Below are 20,119 nucleotides of genomic sequence, written 5' to 3'. Positions count from 1 at the left end.
TGAATCAAATTTTGGGGAATGCTTCTGCCTCCTCCCCTCGTCTTCTACCTATCCATCTATTATAGTATAACATCACTGCCATAGTGATAAACCAATTGGGATCTTTGGAACAGAACAGCTTGCATCATTCTTCCAATAGTCTGATTGGCCGTGTGATGTTGAATTCTTTCCGGCAAGAGTTTGCTTTCAATGTGGCATCCTTTTTCTTTAATTGCCATTTAGCCCCAGCATTTATCCTAATTGCAAATTATTCCGTAAAAATTAAAAATAGATCATTGAACTCACACCTAAGAATAAAATTGGGGAGTTAAATTAATAAGAGTGTAGTAATGATTAAAAATAATAAGATAATTATACATTTTTAACCATTCATCACAGCTAATTTTCTCTCACTTCCCATCATGATCTTGTCCTGTGCAAGCTCTATATCAACCATGCTCACTACTTTAGAACCATCCATTGCTGCTTTCAGAGCATCTATATGTTGACCAAGTTTGCAAGATCAGCACCTGAAAACCCATGGAAAATTTTAATAGCTTCCCTGAATAAACCAGCTGATAGTTACTAGCTAACCAAATGAACAAAAAAGCACAAATAGGACAAAACACATCATTGATTTCTTGCTTCATGAAGTTGTACAGTACAATAGGATCAATGCCACCAACATACCAAATGCAGCTGACAACTTATAATTAGCAATGGGGATGATTACAGGAACTGAACAATGAACCTGCACTTTTCCAAATTGTTCTTTTTTAACTCAAAACTTCCATGTACTACAACAATGCAAGATATACATATAATTTTAAACGCCCTCATTTAGGAAAATCATGCCAAGGGTCGGCACAGAAAGCCTGCAATCGTAGATTGAAGGCCGCCCCAACATCACCACATGATCAGGAGATCCCAAAGACATTGAGACACGGACATTTTCCCATTTACATCTTATAGTCATTGACGGTCTTATGCCTCAACTGCAGATATTTCTTCTTCATCAGTCGTATCAGATGAAACAACTGCCTCTGTAGGGTCGGTATCCACAGCCTCTGCCTCGGATTCCTTTCCCTTGTCTTCCTCAGAGTCGAGCAACTTTTCCCGGAGCTTCATCATAAGTTCCTCTTTGACACTTGGGTTAGCAGCAAGGTATTGTTTGATAGCATCCTTACCACGAAAACTCTGACCGTTCATACTATAAAATGCACCTCCCTTTGTTATGAACTTGTGTTTGGATCCCAGTTCTATGAGCTCAGTTTCCTGACATATCCCTTTGCCAAACTCAAGCTCAAATTGTGCAGTTCTAAAAGGCGGGGCATGCTTATTCTTCACAATCTTTACAAGAACTTGACTTCCAACAGTCTGCAAAACAAAAAATATGTCCCGGAAAAAATGAGTCCTATCTCATTCAGCGACCAATCTGACTCCTCAGACGTCTTTATTCAAGTGGCTCACACATGAAATTAAATTCCACCGAAAAAATCCCAACATAATTTAAACATAGCAAGGATCCACATATAAGGACTGCATGGTAAGGACTAAAGATGGTTTTGGAAATCTACATTTACCATTAAATAAAATGATTAAATAAAAACACAAAACTGTCATTGCCAACCTTTTCCTAATTAAGATCTGCTAACTATGGCAAAAGCATAAAGGTCTAAAAAGCCAAGGTCTGGGCATCAAAGAAATACCAACACTTCTAAAAAGGTGGTGTGCCGTGTCCGACCCCGACAGGCCAATACAAACACGCCACAGCCTCACACCACAACACTCATCAAAGTTCATACACAACGAAATACATCCTATTTTCAGAAAATTTCTAGACTCAAACACGCTTTAAACAATTGGACTTGGAGAACACGTCTATTGTTGAGACACAAATAAAACACATCACAAATTTGCAAAAAATATCTTAGAATCCAATAATAAAAAAATACTACAAATTTATACATGTTCTCCTCTTTAAAGTTTAAAAATTATTATATTTGAATTAAATATTCATATATATGATATATAATAATTGTTCATCCTTACTTATGTCATATAATAAATATAAAAAATTATATATTTTTGTAGAAATTCAATGTATAAAAAAGAAGTAGAGAATTGTATTATTGATTGATGTGTTTTGTTGTATTGATGTATTACAAGATTGATAAATTACAATTCCTATACAATCTATATATAGAAGAAAATGTGGTAGTAGGTGTAGTGGAGGTGATAGTGGGTTAGGTGAAGTGGAGTGTGTGGTGAAGTGGAGGTAGGTGAAGTGGAGTGTGTAGTGGAGTAGGTGAAGGTAAAGATAGTGGAGTAGGTGAAGGTAAAGATGGGAAATTCTAACAGCCCCCCGCAAACTCAAGGAGGAGAGAAACTAACCAACTTGAGTTTGGAGAGAGTAACAAAACAAGAAAATACATAAAAATAAAAAATGATAGGAGACACTGTATGGTCGTGTCAGACCGTTGGTGAAGACACTGTATGGGGTGTCATAACGTTGTAGAAGACAGTTTATGGGGTCATGTCGGACCGTTGTAGAAGACAGTTTATGGGGTCATGTCGGACCGTTTGTAGAAGACAGTTTATGGGGTCATGTCGGACCGTTGTAGAAGACAGTTTATGGGGTCATGTCGGACCGTTGTAGAAGACAATGTTGTGACAGTTTACGGAGTCTTGCTGGACCCTTGTAGAAACTAACCGGAATCAATGTCGGGACAGTTTACAGAGTCTTGTCGGACCCTTGTAGAAACTAACCGGAATCTATGTCGGGACAGTTTACAGAGTCTTGTCGGACCCATAAAGGAGCTAACCGGAATCAATGTCGGGACAGTTTACAGAGTCTTGTCGGACCCTTGTAAAAGCTAACCGGAATCAACGTCGGGACAGTTTACAGAGTCTTGTCGGACCCAGAAAGGAGCTAACCGGAATCAATGTCGGGACAGTTTACAGAGTCTTGTCGGACCCCTTAAAAAATCGCATCCTCAAAAGGTGCGCCCAATTTTCAAAAGGCGTGCCATCAAAAAGCGTGCCCAATCCATAAAAAGGCGTGCCATCAAAAGGCGTGCCCAATTCATCAAAGGTGTGCCGGACATGATGGCGAGGCACGTGGGCGCCTTGGCTTGCGTGCCTGTTTGTCGGCTGGTGGTAAGAGGCGCGCGATGCGCGTGGCTGCCTCGGCTATAAAACGGAGGCTGAGGCTGAGGCAGACGAGTCTGAAACCTCTGAACGCTCGGAGAGCTTGTCTCTGCAAATCTTGAAACACCCGGAAACCAACCCGTCTCTGAAACACTTAGCAACTCAAAAACATGGCCTCTTCTTCCCGTCCAGTTACCCAGAACCTGCTCACGCTCTTTCCAGAACTGAACGAGCCCACAAGAGAAATAACTGGTGCGGTGGCTAGTGAACCGCAACCAAACACCTCTGGTTTTGCTCCATTGAACTTTCCGATGCGGTCGGTGGAGCAAAAAATGGCGATGCAAACTGATATTGAGGCTAATCAGTATACTCTGAAGTCATGCGTGGAAACCATGACGGCGGTCACAAATTTGTCGAACCGGCTTCAGAGTAGGACAAATGAGGTGCAGCAGTTAAATGCCCAACTGGCTCTGCTCCAACGCATGTATAAGGATGCGCGAGCAGAGATAAGTGTGCTAAAGGCGGAAAACAAGGAGCTGAAGCGGAAGGCCACCGTGATGTTCCGATTTGGAGGTCCGCCATATGCTGCAGTGGAGGAGCAGGGAGTAGTGATCATGCCCAGTGGAGTGGGAAACACGGTGGCAACACCGTCAAGGGCCGCCCAGGACGGAGGCAAGAAGAAAAGACCGGCGGAATAGGCGAAGAAGTGAGGTCGGTGGGTGGCCGGCTGCAGAAAAGAAAACAAAGCTTTTGGTGTTGTGTGGTGGTTTTTTTTTTTTTTTTTTTTTTTTTTTTTTTTTTTTGTGTAAAATTGTGATCGGGGTTGATCCCTGAGATGAATAAAATATGGTTTTGTGTGCAAAGCTATATGGTATGAATGGAATTGGAAAAAGATTAAAAATAATGTGAAAGAAAAATAAAGAAAGAAATAATAAAAATATATTTGAAATCCAAAATGAAAGATGGGAGAAATAAGGAAAGTGGTTTGGAGAAAATAAATAAAAATAATGGAGGTTGAAATCAAACGGAGGAGAGATGATGATGTTTTTTTTTTTTTTTTTTTATTTTTTTTTTTTATATAATATAATAAAAAGATATATATATATATATAAAATAAAGAAAGTGGGGATCATGATGAGGAGGATGATAATAAGAATAAAACGAATAAAAAAAAGTGGTTTGGTGTAAGGTGGTGGCTTTATTTGAAAGACAAAAAGTAGTGGAGGTAAATATTAAAAGAAAAAGAAAGGAAAAAGAAAGGGTTTAAAGGGAGAGAGAGATTAAAGGGCATTTGGTCTAGTGGTATCACGTGGGTAGCTTTTCTTGGGGCAAGACACCCACTCAATCTCTCCATACATAATGTCAACCAAATCCTTGGCATAAGTGAGATTAGAATCTGGATAACCATGCCCAAAATCTTCAAGAGGCATTCCATTTGAAATGGATTCTGGACTGGCTCCTAGCTTGTCCACAAAGACAGGTTTTGCACAAGCACTCTTAAATTCTTTCTCAACATTAAAGTTTCCAGATTGTGTAACTCCCACACAAGAGAAGTCAAAGAAGGTCTGGATCTGTTTTGGCCACCCGAGGTTATCGGGGTCGTGGCGGCCTCCATAGCGCATGCATTATACAGGAGCAGAATTACAAGAAGCTGGTGTTGCTTCTGAACAACCGGAAGGATAACAGCTGCTTGCCTCTTCTCGGAAGAAGTGCTGCTGCGCTGGAGGATCTCGAGCTCTACGAGGCCGAGGGAGGGAGGCAGACCGGGAGAGAGCTTCGGCAGTGGTGCTGGCTCAGTGCAGAAGTAGAGGAACAGCTGACGGAGATGATATTACAGTAGGTGGTGCTGCCTTAGGAGCTGTGGTCGAAGCTAGAGTATTCGGCGGAGCTGGGGTGGTGAGGTTGTCTGTGTGTTGTCCGAGAGGAAGAGAAGAGAGAGAGCTTTGAATCGGTTGAGATCCGGCGGGCGGTCAAGGCACGGTTGCCGCCCGCCGGAAGGCGAAGAACACCAAGATCTTTAACCTATAGCTCTGATACCATGTAGAAATTCAATGTATAAAAAAGAAGTAGAGAATTGTATTATTGATTGATGTGTTTTGTTGTATTGATGTATTACAAGATTGATAAATTACAATTCCTATACAATCTATATATAGAAGAAAATGTGGTAGTAGGTGTAGTGGAGGTGATAGTGGGTTAGGTGAAGTGGAGTGTGTGGTGAAGTGGAGGTAGGTGAAGTGGAGTGTGTAGTGGAGTAGGTGAAGGTAAAGATAGTGGAGTAGGTGAAGGTAAAGATGGGAAATTCTAACAATTTTGCACGTCCCCCATGAACATGGTTATCAAAAGCCCAATCCGGATCGTACGACTCTAGTTGGGCTAAACGATCCGGATCGAACTAAAATCTTAAATTTAAGATCTTAAAGTGATTACAATCCTAATCATAAAATCATGTAAATCACATTACGATCCCGATCCTATAACAATCTTATTATTTATTTATTTTGGGCGATTATTCAGTAGTTCAGGAGTACGGTCACATGTTGCTCCATGGTAGTATGATTGGTGGAGAAAGTGGAGTATTGATTATTTGTGTTTGGTGATTGAGGAACATAAAGGGGCATAATAAATAGTGATTGGAGAGGGAATATGACCACGTGGTATTCCGGAACTATTGTAAAACTTTTCTTATTTCTTATATATGTATGTATATATGCTATGTATTAGTGTCAAACACGGATACACGTCGGACACGTGGTGGGCATGTGTCCGGCAGGCAGTAGAAGGTGTCCGGTCTTTTTTTTTTTTTTTTTTTTTTTTTGTGCAGCCCGGACACGTTCGAGACACCGCGGGTTGAAATTCATAATTTATGAGACTTTTGTGGGGGTAAATTTGTAAAAAAACAAAAATAGATCAATTTGTAATCTAGAATCGAACAAAGAGAACAAAAGAGTGAGAGAAAGACTCGTTGGGCCCACCTGGTCGCTCTTCGCTGGTCAGTCGTCACTCGTCTGTGGTCGGTCGTCGATGGTCACTACTCTTGCGGTTATCCAAGGTATAACTTCTATCTTCTTCTTCATTCGTTCTTCTTCTTTGATCTTCTTCTTCTACTCTATTCTTCAACTTTTATTTTCTTTTTTTTTTTCTTTTATATGCTGATTGTGACATCTCTCTCTCTCTCTCTCTTCTATTTTTTTGTTCTTTTCTCTCTCTGCCTCTGTTATTTGATTATATTATTTTTTTCTTTTTTTTTTTGCTGATTAGTTTTGTTAATTTTAATGATATGTGTCTATTAATTTTATTTATAGGAACCAATTTTTAATTTTGAAACAATGGTTACTACGGGTGGTAGTTCTAATGACATACATGATGATAATTTTGATGAGAACAAACCATTGTGGAAGTATATAACTAAATTAGCAAAACTTGGGAAATGAGGAGGAAATTACCAAATACAATGTAATTTTTGTAATAATACTTTCAAAGGTTCATATACAAGAGTAAGGGCACACCTGTTAAAACTCCCAGGAAAGGAAATTGGTGCTTGTAAGAAAGTTACAAGTCAAAAACTTTCACAAATGCAAAATAAAACTGATGCTGCTGAATTGAGAATTAAAAACCTGTTCAAAAAAAAAAATTGAGAATTAAAAATGCTCATCCTAAAAATGTACCATTTCCTCCTCCTAGTGTATTAGTGGGTTGTAGTTATGCTTATGAATCAAAGAATAGAACATATGAGAGTGGGAGTAGGAGTGGGCCCAGAACTGCTATTAAGAAAGCATTAAACATGAAGGATAAAGAGCAATTGCAGGTTGAAATTGCTAGGATGTTTTACTCACGCAAGGCCCGCCCGCGCCGGGGGGGGGGGGTGGTTTACCATTTAATCTTGCAAGAAATGTCAGCTCTTACTCATTTGTTGCAAATCATAATATTTCTAAATATTTGTTATAATTTGTTACAAACCACATCACTTCAAAAGGAGAGGACAAATATTGATAGATTGTTGCAACCAATTAGGGGCACATGGAAGGAAAAAGGAGTGAGCATTGTTAGTGATGTTTGGAGTGATTCTCTAAGGAGGCCTTTGATTAAATTTATGGCAATGCGTGAAAGTGAGCCTATGTTCATTAAGGCAGATGATTGTTCTAGAACAACTAAAGAAAAATATTTCATTGCAAATTTGATGAAAGAAATGATTAATGGGGTTGGGGCAAGTAATGTGGTTCAAGTCATCACAGATAATGCTCCTAATTATAAGGCAGCTAAACAACTCATTGAAGCTCAATTCCCTCCTATTCTATGGACTCCTTGTGTGGTGCACACATTAAATCTAGCTTTGAAAAATATTTGTGCTGCAAAGAATATTGAGAGGAATAAAGCCACATATAAAGAGTGTAGTTGGATTAGAGATATTGTCGGAAATGGTTTGATGATTAAGAATTTTATCTTTGATCACTCTGATTGGCCATGTACAACGAATTTGTGCCGTTGAAGTTGTTTTTGGTTGCCGAAACGCGATTTGCCTTCACAATTGTTATGCTCAAGAGGTTGAAGCTTATAAAACGTGGTTTTCAAGCAATGGTGATTAGTGACAAGTGGAATTGTTATAGAGAGAATAATGTTGGGAAGGCAAAATTTGTAAAAGAAAAGATTTTGGATGATGTGTGGTGGGACTATATTGATCATATTCTTTCCTTCACGGGTCCTATATATGACATGCTTATGGCTTGTGATATGAACAAGCCTTGTCTTCACTTGGTATATGATAAGTGGGACACAATGATAGAGAAAGTGAAGATGACAATACATAGGCATGAAGGGAATAGACTAGATAAGGAATCTACATTTTACAATGTAGTGCATCAAATTCTCATGGATCGTTGGAATAAGAACAATATTCCTCTCCATTGTATAGCACATTCATTGAATCCAAAGTAAGTACCACATTTAAATTTGTTTTAGATATTTTATTTTAATGGACTTATCTAGTCTTTCTTGAAATAATTATTTTTCCTATTTTGTATTGAAGGTACCATAGTGATGAGTGGCTCCATGAGGATCAAAATAGAGTTCCTCCACATAGGGATGAAGAGGTGACAAGTGAGAGGAACACGTGTTTTAAGAGGTATTTTGAAGATATCACGGAGCGAACCAAGGTGACAACAGAGTTTGGAAAATTTTCAAGTTATGTTGAAGCATTCTCAGAATATAATTCCATTCATAATAGGTGACACGTGGATCCTTATACTTGGTGGTGTGCATATTGTGCATATGCACCAACTCTTCAAAAACTAGTTGAGACTACTTGCGCAACCCACCTCTTCATCCTGTTGTGAGAGAAATTGGAGTACTTACTCTTTTATTCACTCAGTGAGAAGGAACAAAATGGTCCTTCGACGAGCAGAGGACTTGGTGTTCATTCATAGCAATCTTCGTTTTTTATCAAGGAGGAGCTCCCAATACTTGCAAGGAGAGATAAAAATGTGGGGCATTGTAGGAGATAACTTTGACTCACTTGATGATATTGGAATGCTTGAGACAGCTAACATCTCACTTGATGAACCGGCTATGGAGGCAGTCCTATTTTCAAATGAAGGAGAAGATGGAAGGAATGGTGAACATGTTGTATTAGTTTCTCTACTTAGGTTTACATTTTCTGATGTTTATGGATTTTATAATAGATGGTGGCTGTTGGTACATTGGATAATTTTATATGTTGTGGTTTGGTTTTCATGCATTTTGTAACAAAAGATAGTTGGTAGCTTGGAATGACATATTATGTATTGATGGAATACAATTTTTATGTTATTTGTGAATGATATATATGATGTTAAATCAATGAAATGGTTTTTTTTATAATTTTAATAGTGTTATTTTGTATTTTTTATTATCTTTCAATGATTTTTTTTTTATAATTTCATTTCATAACATATAATAAATAAATTAAATTATATATATTGAACGTGTCCCCAACGTGTCGTGTCCCCCATTTTTTGAAAATTTGTGTCCACATGTCCGTGTCATGTCTGTGTCGTGTCACGTGTCCGTACTTCATAGTATATATGTATATCTATATAAGAAATTTGACTATAAATTCTTTCTACAAACATCTCTGCTAATTTATGATAGCATAAAAGATGCATTATATCAAATTAATCATTTTTCTTTAGTGATTTTACAATTATTTAGCATACGTTATCATTATAGATAATTTATCATTTTATTTTATATTAAAAGTAGAATCTTACGATGCTCAATCCAATTCTACGATCCGATCCACAATCCCTCCCAACGATCCTATCTAAGATCCCAATTTTAACAACCTTGCCCACAAGTCGTGTCCTGCATTTCTTTGAAAATCTGTGTCATCGTGTCTGTATCACGTCATGTGCCCATGCCTGTGCTTCATAGCTGGCCATCAATTTTTAACAACCTAACTGTATATTGAATCTAAAATAAGCAATGTTAAGTACTAAGTTGCCCCTAATCAAGTGCACTGAGATCTAATCCTCACTTCAATGTTATAATTTTTTTTTTTTTTTTTTTTTTGGCCCTTGCAGACCTAATCTGCTTCATCTTTCTGTTGTCTCCAATTTTCCAGCACAAGAACAAGTGCACATGTCCAGTTATAATGCCTAAGACCACATGCTTCAAGTTTGAGGATCATGCACAAGCCATTTTCAAAAAATAAGTTCAGCCTAAACAAATTGCTGTTAGTTGTTTTGAAACGGCTGCCTACCATCTTCCTTGTTAATGTCCATTGGCTTGTCTTTTATGCCTTCAATAACCCAAAACCTAACTTCAAGGCCCCACACATCATAAAAATGTAGAACAAATCATGGGGCAAGCCTTGAGTCCTAACAGGAAAGGAAAGAGAATCTAAAAGCAAGCCCTGTTTGACAATTGCTAAATAAGCAGCTTTTTGGCTAAAACAAGCTAAAAGTAAAATATATATATATATATATATATGGGCAATATGGTAATTTCCCACCAAAAATAAAAGTTTAAAAAGAGACGGAACAACTTTCTCCATAACAAAAAAGCAACTTTTGTAGCAATTATCAACCACATCAGTTCTTTTAGATTCAAAAAAAGCAAACAAGAAAAAGAGCTCCTAAAAAAACAATTGTCAAACCCCACCAAAAGGGGGTTAGCGCCAGCCAAAAACATTTGAGGTGGCCCCACTGTACAATATTATGATCACAAACAATTTTATTAGGAGCCATCTTTCCTGTTAATACATGCAAATACAATTAAGTGATCAATACTTAAAAGCAAAAAAGAGGTAAATTACATTGACATCCCTTGAGGTTTTTGCTAATGACAACAGGCCCCTCCAAGTTTATGAAATGACAAGGACCTCCCTATGATGACAATTTGTTACAGATTCTTCCAACCATTATGGTGCCGCTAGTAAAGAAGGTGATGGTTTTTACTGAGGTCAGCAACAAAGTTCCCTTTAGTGCCTATGTTGCCGTCATGTCATGTGTACAGACATGATTGCCCTCCATTTCATTGGTTAAAAGACAAATTATCTCTGCATTCCCATTAGTTAAAGATTGAGATGCCCTTATTACATTGTTAATAAATTCCTTTCTCTCCAGTAAATATGTACTAGCTTAGCTATATGGTTAGTTATTTGTTGTATTTTGTGTAAGTGTCAATTGGAAATATATATTGTGTTTGTAGGATTACAAACAACAAATGTCTACTTCAAGCATAGTAGGAAGTAATGAAAACCAAAATTACCCAAGTATCAGAATAAAAATTGAACTACAAACAGAGAATATGTACAACATATTAAAACCCATATCTAAACTCCCTAATTCAGTATCAATGAAAATAAGAGAAAACAAAACCAAATGCCGCCATCATTTGATGAAAGAAAACATTCCCCCCACACACACTTAAATTGTTTGACAAAAGAAAACAAACCCACACACTGAAAGAAAACAAATTCACACAAACACATACTTCAATCACAACACATATAGCCCAATCATCAAGAAGAAAAACCAAAGATCATAAAATCCACAAACAGATCATTTGATGAAAGAAAACAAACCCACACAAATAGTTCGATCAAAAAGAACAAAACCGACACACAAAGCAAGACCCATAACACCCAACTCAATGATTTATCAAATAATGCACCAATTCTTGCCTTACAATCCAAAATACAACAAACTTTGAGCAAATGTGATGAATCAATATGAGAATCACAGCCATTTCATCTTCTTTTGGCTCCAAACTGACTCAAACAAAGAAATAATTCGGTTATAGTGATGAACCAATACCCAACTCTATTTTCTCTCACAAATACACTAACCTTTCAGGCTCTCACACATTTCAACAAGATTTCCTCCGTTTCTCTCATTTTCTCTAAGTTTTTCCCTCCCTACCCCAACTCCCTCCCGCCAATGTACCCACTCCGCCTCTATGTACACCAGATGCATGTATAAGATGAATCACCACCACAAATGTGTTCTCAAATGTCTTAGTAAAGCAAAAGGGCAATTCAGTCTTTTTACATTGATTGACAATTCAGGTTAAAATATCTGCATTTAAGTGGGGCATAATGGTCATTCATCAATCAGCATTAACAATGTCAAGCAAAAAGTTCTGGAATGGGAGGTCGCTGTCATTTCATAAACCTAGAAGGGTCTGTCTGTCATTGTCAAGACCTCAGGGGAGGTCAGTGTAAATTACGCCCAAAAAAACAACAGATAAATGAAAATTTACCTCCTCTCCCTTCTTGACAAGCCCTGTTCTCCTAATGTTTAGGCGTACTGAAGCATAGAATTTTAAAGCATTGCCACCACAAGTAACTTCAGTGGGCCCACCAAATCCAAACGTAGATAGCTTCGCCCTGACCTGAATAAAAAAGTAATAGATTAGGAAGTTTGACAATCAAATACATTGTGTGCAGGTTTCGGTGAAACTGCTTACCAACCGAACTGCTTTATCAGTGGGTACCAATATATTTCAAATAACAAACTATATTTTATAGGTCAAGAATCTGCATAGTAACCAACTAATTACATTTGTATCTCATTTAGACCCCAAAAAAAAAAAACCAATATCATGTAAATTAAATGAGTCAAATTTAGAACTTTAAGGTAGAAAACATTTTATGAGATTGTCAATAGGGGAAATTCCAAAATTTAGTTGTGAAATGTAGAATTGGCTGCCATGGTGGGCTTTTGGTTTTAAATTTTAATTAGGATAAAATGTAATAAGTCCAGTGAACCTAAAGAAGATCCAAGACTAGGAAAGCTTACTCAGCTACCAAGCTTACTCAGCCTTCTGTCTTTTATTCTTCCCTTCTCATTATCATTCTTTAACCTTCAATCTATCATCTTAAAACTGTTTATTAGTTACCTTTGATGGAAAGATATCCCACATCATGAACTCCCCCAAAAAAATTTCCACACAAAAATAACTAAGCTTTCAAAAAACAGAAATGCTTGAGCGCTCGAAACTCCTCAAGCTCAAATGTCCCGAATTCAAAACGACATCGTTTTGAATTTTTTTTTTCTCCCCTTTTATCTGTGAAACGAAACAGAGTGAGGGAGGGAGAAAGAGAGAGAAGAGAGAGAAAGGGCGAAAGGAAGAAATGAAAGGGAGAAACGAAACAGATCTTCCTCTTCCACTCCGTCGTCGCCGCCGCCGCCGCCGCCATCGCCTCTTCCTCTTCCACTTTGTCACCACCGTGTGTGTGTGTGTGTTTTATCGATTTGACTTCCAGATCTACTTTTGATTTTCCAGATCTGTGTGTGTGTGGGTGGGTTTGATTTGTTGATGATGATGTGTTGATGATGATGGTGCTGTGTTGATGATGATTTGTTGGTTATTGATGATGATGATGCTGTATTGATGATGACGTTGTCTTCGTCTTTCTTTTTCTTCTTCTTCTTCTTTTTTCTTTCTTCTCTTCTATCTTCTTCTTCTTTCTTCTTTCTTCTTTCTTCTTTCTTCTCTTCTGTGATGATGCTGTGTTGAGTCGAAAAGGATGAAGAAAAGAAAGGAAAAAAAAAAAACCAAAACGACGTTGTTTTGGAATTTCGGGCCACTCGAGCCACGGAAAATTCGAGCTACCTAACAGGATTGTTCAAAAAAATCATATTATACAGTGACATTTTAATAACATTAGGGATAACACATTTATATTTTACTTGGTTGGGAAGCACTTTACCGGAAAAGAAAATGTAAATGTAAGAGAAACTTGACCACACTCTCAAGGAAAAAAGAGTAAATTTTCCTAGCTAAGTATCAACTGTGTCATTTCTTAAGAGCTATGTTACATAGACTCCAGTACGGGTGTCAGGTGCGGGTATGTATCTAGAGGTTGGACTCATAAAATCATAAATTTAAGAGTATGCGGACTTGGCAAAAAAATGTCATATTTTTATATTTTTAATCTAGTATGTGAGATAAAATGGTACTATATGTAACTTGAAGTGTCAAAATGACATTTATAATAATTATACAACAATATGTACATATAATAATAGTGTTATATACAATTATATAAGAAGTGTCCGTTGAAAAATATCCTACACATATTCCATACCCTTATCCGAGTGTCGGGTGTCTGACATAGTCACATAGGTATTTGATCTATTTTGAAGAGTCCGTGTAACATAGCTTAAGAGAGAAGATACAAAGAGCATAAAATCTTTACAGATAGAAATTGGTAAAAATAAAGAAAACAAAAATACACAAATTAGCCTACAGAAGTAGCTCCAAGAAAGATTCTTTTGCCTGTGATAGAAAATTCCACACATTTCCCATAATTCATTGACATGACATGGCTACCTGACTGTAAGTTAGCTCTGAGGTTCGAATTTTCTTTAACGATTAGTCAATAAACAAAGTAGAATAATAAATCTGAGTGCAATCAAAGCCATAAAAATTGGAAGTTGTATAAAAATGTGATTATGATAGAACAGAATAAATAAATAAAAATTAGAACAATACCTGATTTACGAATATCAAAATTGTCTGTGATAAAGACAAAGAGTGGCTCAATTTGCGGAGTGCCTGGCTCATCAATCTAGCTTGCATTGCCATGTGTGCATCACCCATTTCACCATCAAGTTCACCTTTGGGCACAAGGGCAGCAACCTGTAAATCAAAACACAAAATTCATAAAACAGAGCAGAAGATTCAAAATAGAGCCTTTCCCCCCTAAAAATAGGACAAGTATTGACTCCCAAAAAATTGACTCAAATTAGACAAAATGAACCATCTGGTCCACATGGATTCAAACCATGTGCCAAAGCTGCATATGTGCAGCAATGCACCCCAAAAAAAAAAAAAACCCACAAGGATTCCTATCAAAAACAAGTTCACAACATTAACATGGAAGGGGGCGAAGATGAAAGGTATAACAGTAATAACACCATCACAAGACATTTTGAAGGAAACTCATGAAGTATGTCCTGCAAGGCTACAACTAACTCTAAACCATGATCATTCTTGTTAAATCACTGTGCACAGAAGCTTGATCTATGGAACACTTACACTGTCCACCACAACGACATCAACTGAACCACTCCGTATTAGGGTATCCACAAGACTTAGAGCCTGTTCACCACAATCAGGTTGTGATAGAAGCAAATTTTCAGTATTTACACCAATAGCCTCGGCAAGTGCTGGATCAAGAGCATGCTCAGCATCAACAAAAACACAGTAACCTATATCCAAAAAAATGTTAATTAACAAGAAGAAGCTGGTGTTAAAATCCGTCACAAAGCAGACATTTCCTGTTTTTTTAAAAAACAATAGAAAAAATTTATGAATGATAACCAACATTAAAACCAGCACATGCTTCCAATTTATACTAATGTATCAAGAACCAGAAATCTGTGAATGAAGTGAACAATATATTATTGCTTTCTACAAGATGAGATGCTTCTTCCCACCTATACAACATTCATGATTCACTAGGCATGGCATGAAATACCTAACTTTGCAGTTTTCTTACATTTTTTTCTTTTTTTCATGCTAGGGAATCTAAACTTTCTGCTAGGCAACAAATGCATTGCTAGAAAACTTTTGTTATTTACCAACATATGTTTTGTATATTGACTTGTTTATTGTAACTTTTATTTTTGGCTGTGGTGTTTTACTTCTTTTTGGTATTAGACGGAGAAGAGGGTCAATACATTGCACTGGGAAAAATAAATAAATAAATAAAATTGAACCGCATAGATGACTACATTGAACTTGATACCCCAAAGTGAAAACTTCATTACTTGAAGTTACCCATTCCAAAATATAAGGGGGAAAAATTAAAGACAGACAAACTCAAACTACCATGCACTTTAGAAATTACAATTACTTAATATTTATTAGTTTAGAAATATACACGGTACACAGGACATTAACAAATACAATCAATCATCCTAATTGTATGACTTGTTCAGAAAGAAAAAAAAAATTAAATATAGGTATTTCTAAGAGTAACCTCCTTGCTTCTGTGCTTCAGCAATTACATGTAGAGCAACAGTCGTTTTCCCAGAAGCTTCTGGACCATATATCTCCACAACACGTCCCTGCACAAATCCAATAAAAAAACAGTATAAGCAGCCAGACAGCAAAGACAAATCAACAAAATTCTCTCGGTCCCCAACCCCTTATAAAGATATTATACATTAGATTTACATACATACAACCCTACTGGCATACACATTAAATTTTCATCCATACAGCTCCCTAGAGGCATAAATATCTAGATGTTTGTATGAGTATGTACATATGGTTTGTAATGTATCATTCAATTGGGGAAAAAATTAAAATTAATTACAATCAAAGATACAGAGTTCAATAAAATGCAAATGAGTTATTTTTATAAAGCTAAACAGTCAACATAGAGCACTATAAATTATAATGCCACTCACAATTACATATATTCCTGAAAAGTGTAGAAAATAAAGATATAAGAAGAACATTCATGAGCAGCATAACTTAAGGAAAGAACTGGCAAATCTCCCTAATTTAATCAACAAAAGACTTGGATCATAAAATGTAAATTTCAAAATAACGTATTATATTAGTTAAGCCTGTGCAGTAGCACAAGTTGAGCGAGTAGTTGTTTTAACATAAAGTATGTTTGAGCTGGTGATGGAAAAGTGTGACAGTAGTTGTATCATGTAGAACAGAATATGCCTTGTGGAAAAAATAAATAGCAAAGTCTGCCATAAGAACTTGTGCCTATATGACATATATGACACAGTGCATTATTACAACTTTTTTTTCTAAACAGTTGCATTATCCAAAAACTTCTTATCCTTATAACTGTTATATGAAAATCTGCAGCATAGGAAATAGATATTCATATAAATTCCAATTGCTGAAAGATACCTTTGGAAGTCCACCAATCCCCAGTGCTACATCCAAAGAAAAAGATCCTGTAGACACCACTGGAACTTGCTTATAAGAGGTGGACCGACCCAACCACATAATAGATCCCTTTCCAAAGGAGGTAGTGATCTGATCCAACGCTTGCTTCAGGGCCAGCTCCTTTTTGGACAAATTCTCGTCATTGGAATCACTGCCATCTGATTTAGATCTCTTTTTACCTTCAAATAGACAAAATGAGATTTATTAGCCCATATTAGCCTAAGCAGGAATACATGAATTACTAGGGAGAACAGAACAAATAGCATCCATATTGCTTGTCCTACTCTACAAAAAATGAATAGTCCAATAGGATGATATTCTACAGAAACACTGTTGAATAGGCAAAAGGATTTTAATGTGTCAAATGCTGAAGAATAAGGAGAAAAAAACTGATCTCAAATTTTCAATACCTTTAGTAGAAAAATTGCAGATCGAGGATGTTACAAATACCCCTTTCCTAAAACCCTGCAAACCAAACAGAAAATTAAAAGTAAAAAATTTATTTCATAATCATAAAATAAGGTATTACATCAACAGCACTTTCTTTTATTCATTGTAACAAACTTAAAACTAAGGAGCCACAAATAACAAATAGACAATTTTTTCAGAATAAACAAAATAAAACTTCTAAAAGTACACAAACAAAAGGTCCCAAGTGAAGGTAAGATCATTATATACCAGAAAGAAATGCGCAATTGTACTCTTTCATGAGGAATTTCAAAATTTTCAGACCTCTTTATCACACTTAAACCCACAGGGTAAGCATAATAGCAAAGAACTTTGCAGGACAAGTTGGGTTGTACAGTGACTTAACGAATCCAATGCATCATCCAAACAATAAAAATTGAAAAATCAATTCCATTTTAGTTGTTTCATTGATGTGAAATGGCAAAACCCTTTAACCCATTTTATCCTAAGAATTTGATAATATTAACTAAATCATAGATGCTAATAGCCCGTTTGGTTGATCGATTTGGACAGAAAATAATATGAATTAATTTTTCTTAAGCTTAATCACCTGTTTGGATTACTAAAGAGGAGAAAATGGAAAGAAGTATAGTGAAACTGATTTCTTTTAAAATTTACATTTTGAAACACTCCAAAAGTAGAGACATTGGGAGGGAAAAGAAACAAAGCGATTACTAACTTTTTATAACATCAAAATTATTATAAAAAATTATTTTGGTAACATAAATTGTAATAGTTTCTTTGATAGAAAATAAATTACAATCTTTTCTTTTCTCTCCAACTTAATCGAGAGAAAACACAATCTTTTCTCTTCTTTTCTTTTATTTTCTCTCATTAACTTAACAAGTCCTTTCTTTTCTTTCCTGTTCTTGGTTCCTAAACAGACTCTAAACAAAAAGCATCAATCGAAGCATGTAACTAAACAGGCCATCCCTAGAATGATAACTACACCAAAAACTTGTACAAAAATTGCTTCGAGTCACCATTATCAATATCAAAACTAACCCAAAAAAAAAACACCAATTTCGACGTTTTGAAGAGCAAAAATACAAGTACTGTTGGAATACTATGAACTAAGCAGTAAATGAGGGGAAAACAAGGTTGATGATGAGAATGCGGAGACAGATTACCTGTGGAGCGAAGAGAATGCGTTTGAGAGAAGAAGCGTTCCGAAGAAGCCTCGCCATTGGAGTCCCTCCAGTCACAAAAACCCCCAAAAGCCGTAGGAATCAAGAAGTATGAAATAGTTCGACTTCAAGAAACAATTAGAGTATGCATATACACATATACAGATCATATATACATCGACGTTTCGCAAATTTTAGGTTTATTGCAGAGAGAGAGAAATAGAGAGAGGTTTACTCCACTGGTATTTTTAGGGTTTATGGGTTTTCCCTCCTTTTTGAACTTTTTCTTTGCATGACTGGCCTCCAGGAAATACTCTTTTTAAAAGGGGCAAATTGCAAAGTAGTGAGAAAATAATTACACTTTCATGAAAATTATTATATGATTATTTTATTTTATTTACTAGTAGGGAGTGTTAGGGTGTAACTTGAGTAGGCTTAACTCGAGTAATTTAAATCTATTTTAAATTTTTTTAGGACTTAAACAAGATATTTTTAAATTTGGTAAGGGTTTGTGCAAAAATTTAGAAGTCCGAATTAAATTTAGACGGATTTGGATAAAGACGTCAAATAACCTGAGCAACCCGAATTATACATATATAAATATATAAAAATATTAAATATACTATAAATTATTAGCTATTACATGATATTAAAGTAATTTATATTATCAAATCATATTGAATATATATTATATATACATATAACATAAAATTTTACTTTTTTTTATTTTCACTCATAAATTGTAAAGACTATTATAGCGATATTTCTCTTACATTATATAAATTATTTGTTTTGATGGTATTAAATTTTAATAATTTAATAATATAACTGCAAAAAAAAAAACAACAACAACAACAAAAATTCATTTACAATTTGGGTAATTCGGGTTTGACTTGAGTCGGGCTTGGACAGACAATCTCGGGTTACAATCCAGGCCTAGGCGAACCTAGGCAAGTCTCCGCACAACTTGGGTTGGGTTTGAACAACCTCTCAACCCGACCGAACCCGCTCAAATTTCACCTATAGGGATGTACACAAGTCGGCTTGAGTTGATTCTTAGAAAAGAGCGTGTACTAAATATCTCAAAATAATATCACAATTAAAATAAAATAAAAAATAGGATAATGAAAAGTGTATATAGAATTGTTTTAGGATGTAAGTTAAAAATTAACTTTTTTGTTCTTTTAATTTTTTTTTGAAAAAATATGTAAAAAAGTAAAAAAATGATATAATCTAAAAGAGATTAAAAGCTAAAAAATTATTTTTAATCTCTTGCCAAAAGAGGCCATAATAAGAAGTGTGTATTGTAAAATTCTCGATTGATTCTCATAGAAGATCATCAATCAAATCATAATTTTGTAAATTGAAATTTTTTTTAACTGGTTATCGATAATCAAAATTAACAAGCTGATTGAATATTTTAATTGCTTCAAACATGAGTTCGAAATGCAAAATAAATAAATATATATTTATATATATCAGTGAATTATTTTTTTATATAATTTCAAACATAAAAAATATTATTTATTATAAATTTTGACACAAATTTTACAAATTAATTAACAAAAGCAATCAAATTAAGAGAAAATTTAGGTGACATCATTCTAATAATGATATTAATATTAGGAAGAGATGATGGGTAGACAAGTGCAAGGTAACAAGTTGCATATACGTACAAGTAAGTTAGGTCAATTTATAAAGGAAAATGTTTGAGGGTCCTAATTTCTGTGGCTTAAATGGCTCAAATTTGCCAAAACGACGTCGTTTTGGCAATTTTGATGTTGTTTTGTACTCAAAACGACGTCGTTTTGACAAATTCGAGCCACAAAAATTAAGGCTTGGGTTAGTTTATAAGACAAATTATAATTTATAGGCCTTAGTGCAACTTCAATGGTAAAAGTTAAAAAACTTTGTTAAAGCTATTTTTTAACTTGCTACCGTGAAAAAAACAGTTATTAAAAAGCTATTCCACTAACTAGTCTCATTTTATA

General features: G+C 35.6%; 1 protein-coding gene across 1 annotated transcript; it reads right to left on the bottom strand.

Annotated features, from left to right (window-relative positions):
• Positions 1-595: 595 nt before the first annotated feature.
• Positions 596-18,422, bottom strand: LOC114274653 (DNA repair protein recA homolog 3, mitochondrial). Its single transcript, XM_082902798.1, has 8 exons — positions 18,132-18,422; positions 16,944-16,998; positions 16,495-16,712; positions 15,599-15,686; positions 14,653-14,825; positions 14,107-14,253; positions 11,869-12,000; positions 596-1,356 (listed from the first exon to the last, which is right to left on the bottom strand). Exons 1-8 carry the CDS (start codon positions 18,186-18,188, stop codon positions 964-966), a joined length of 1,263 nt encoding a protein of 420 aa, XP_082758924.1. The 5' UTR covers positions 18,189-18,422; the 3' UTR covers positions 596-963.
• Between the last annotated feature and the right edge of the window lie 1,697 nt (positions 18,423-20,119).

This window comes from Camellia sinensis, chromosome 13 (assembly GCF_055761805.1).
Source record: "Camellia sinensis isolate YWXY chromosome 13, ASM5576180v1, whole genome shotgun sequence".
Classification (NCBI taxonomy): domain Eukaryota; kingdom Viridiplantae; phylum Streptophyta; class Magnoliopsida; order Ericales; family Theaceae; genus Camellia; species Camellia sinensis.
Note: the sequence above shows the minus strand (reverse complement) of the source record. Positions and strands in the feature narration are given on the sequence as shown.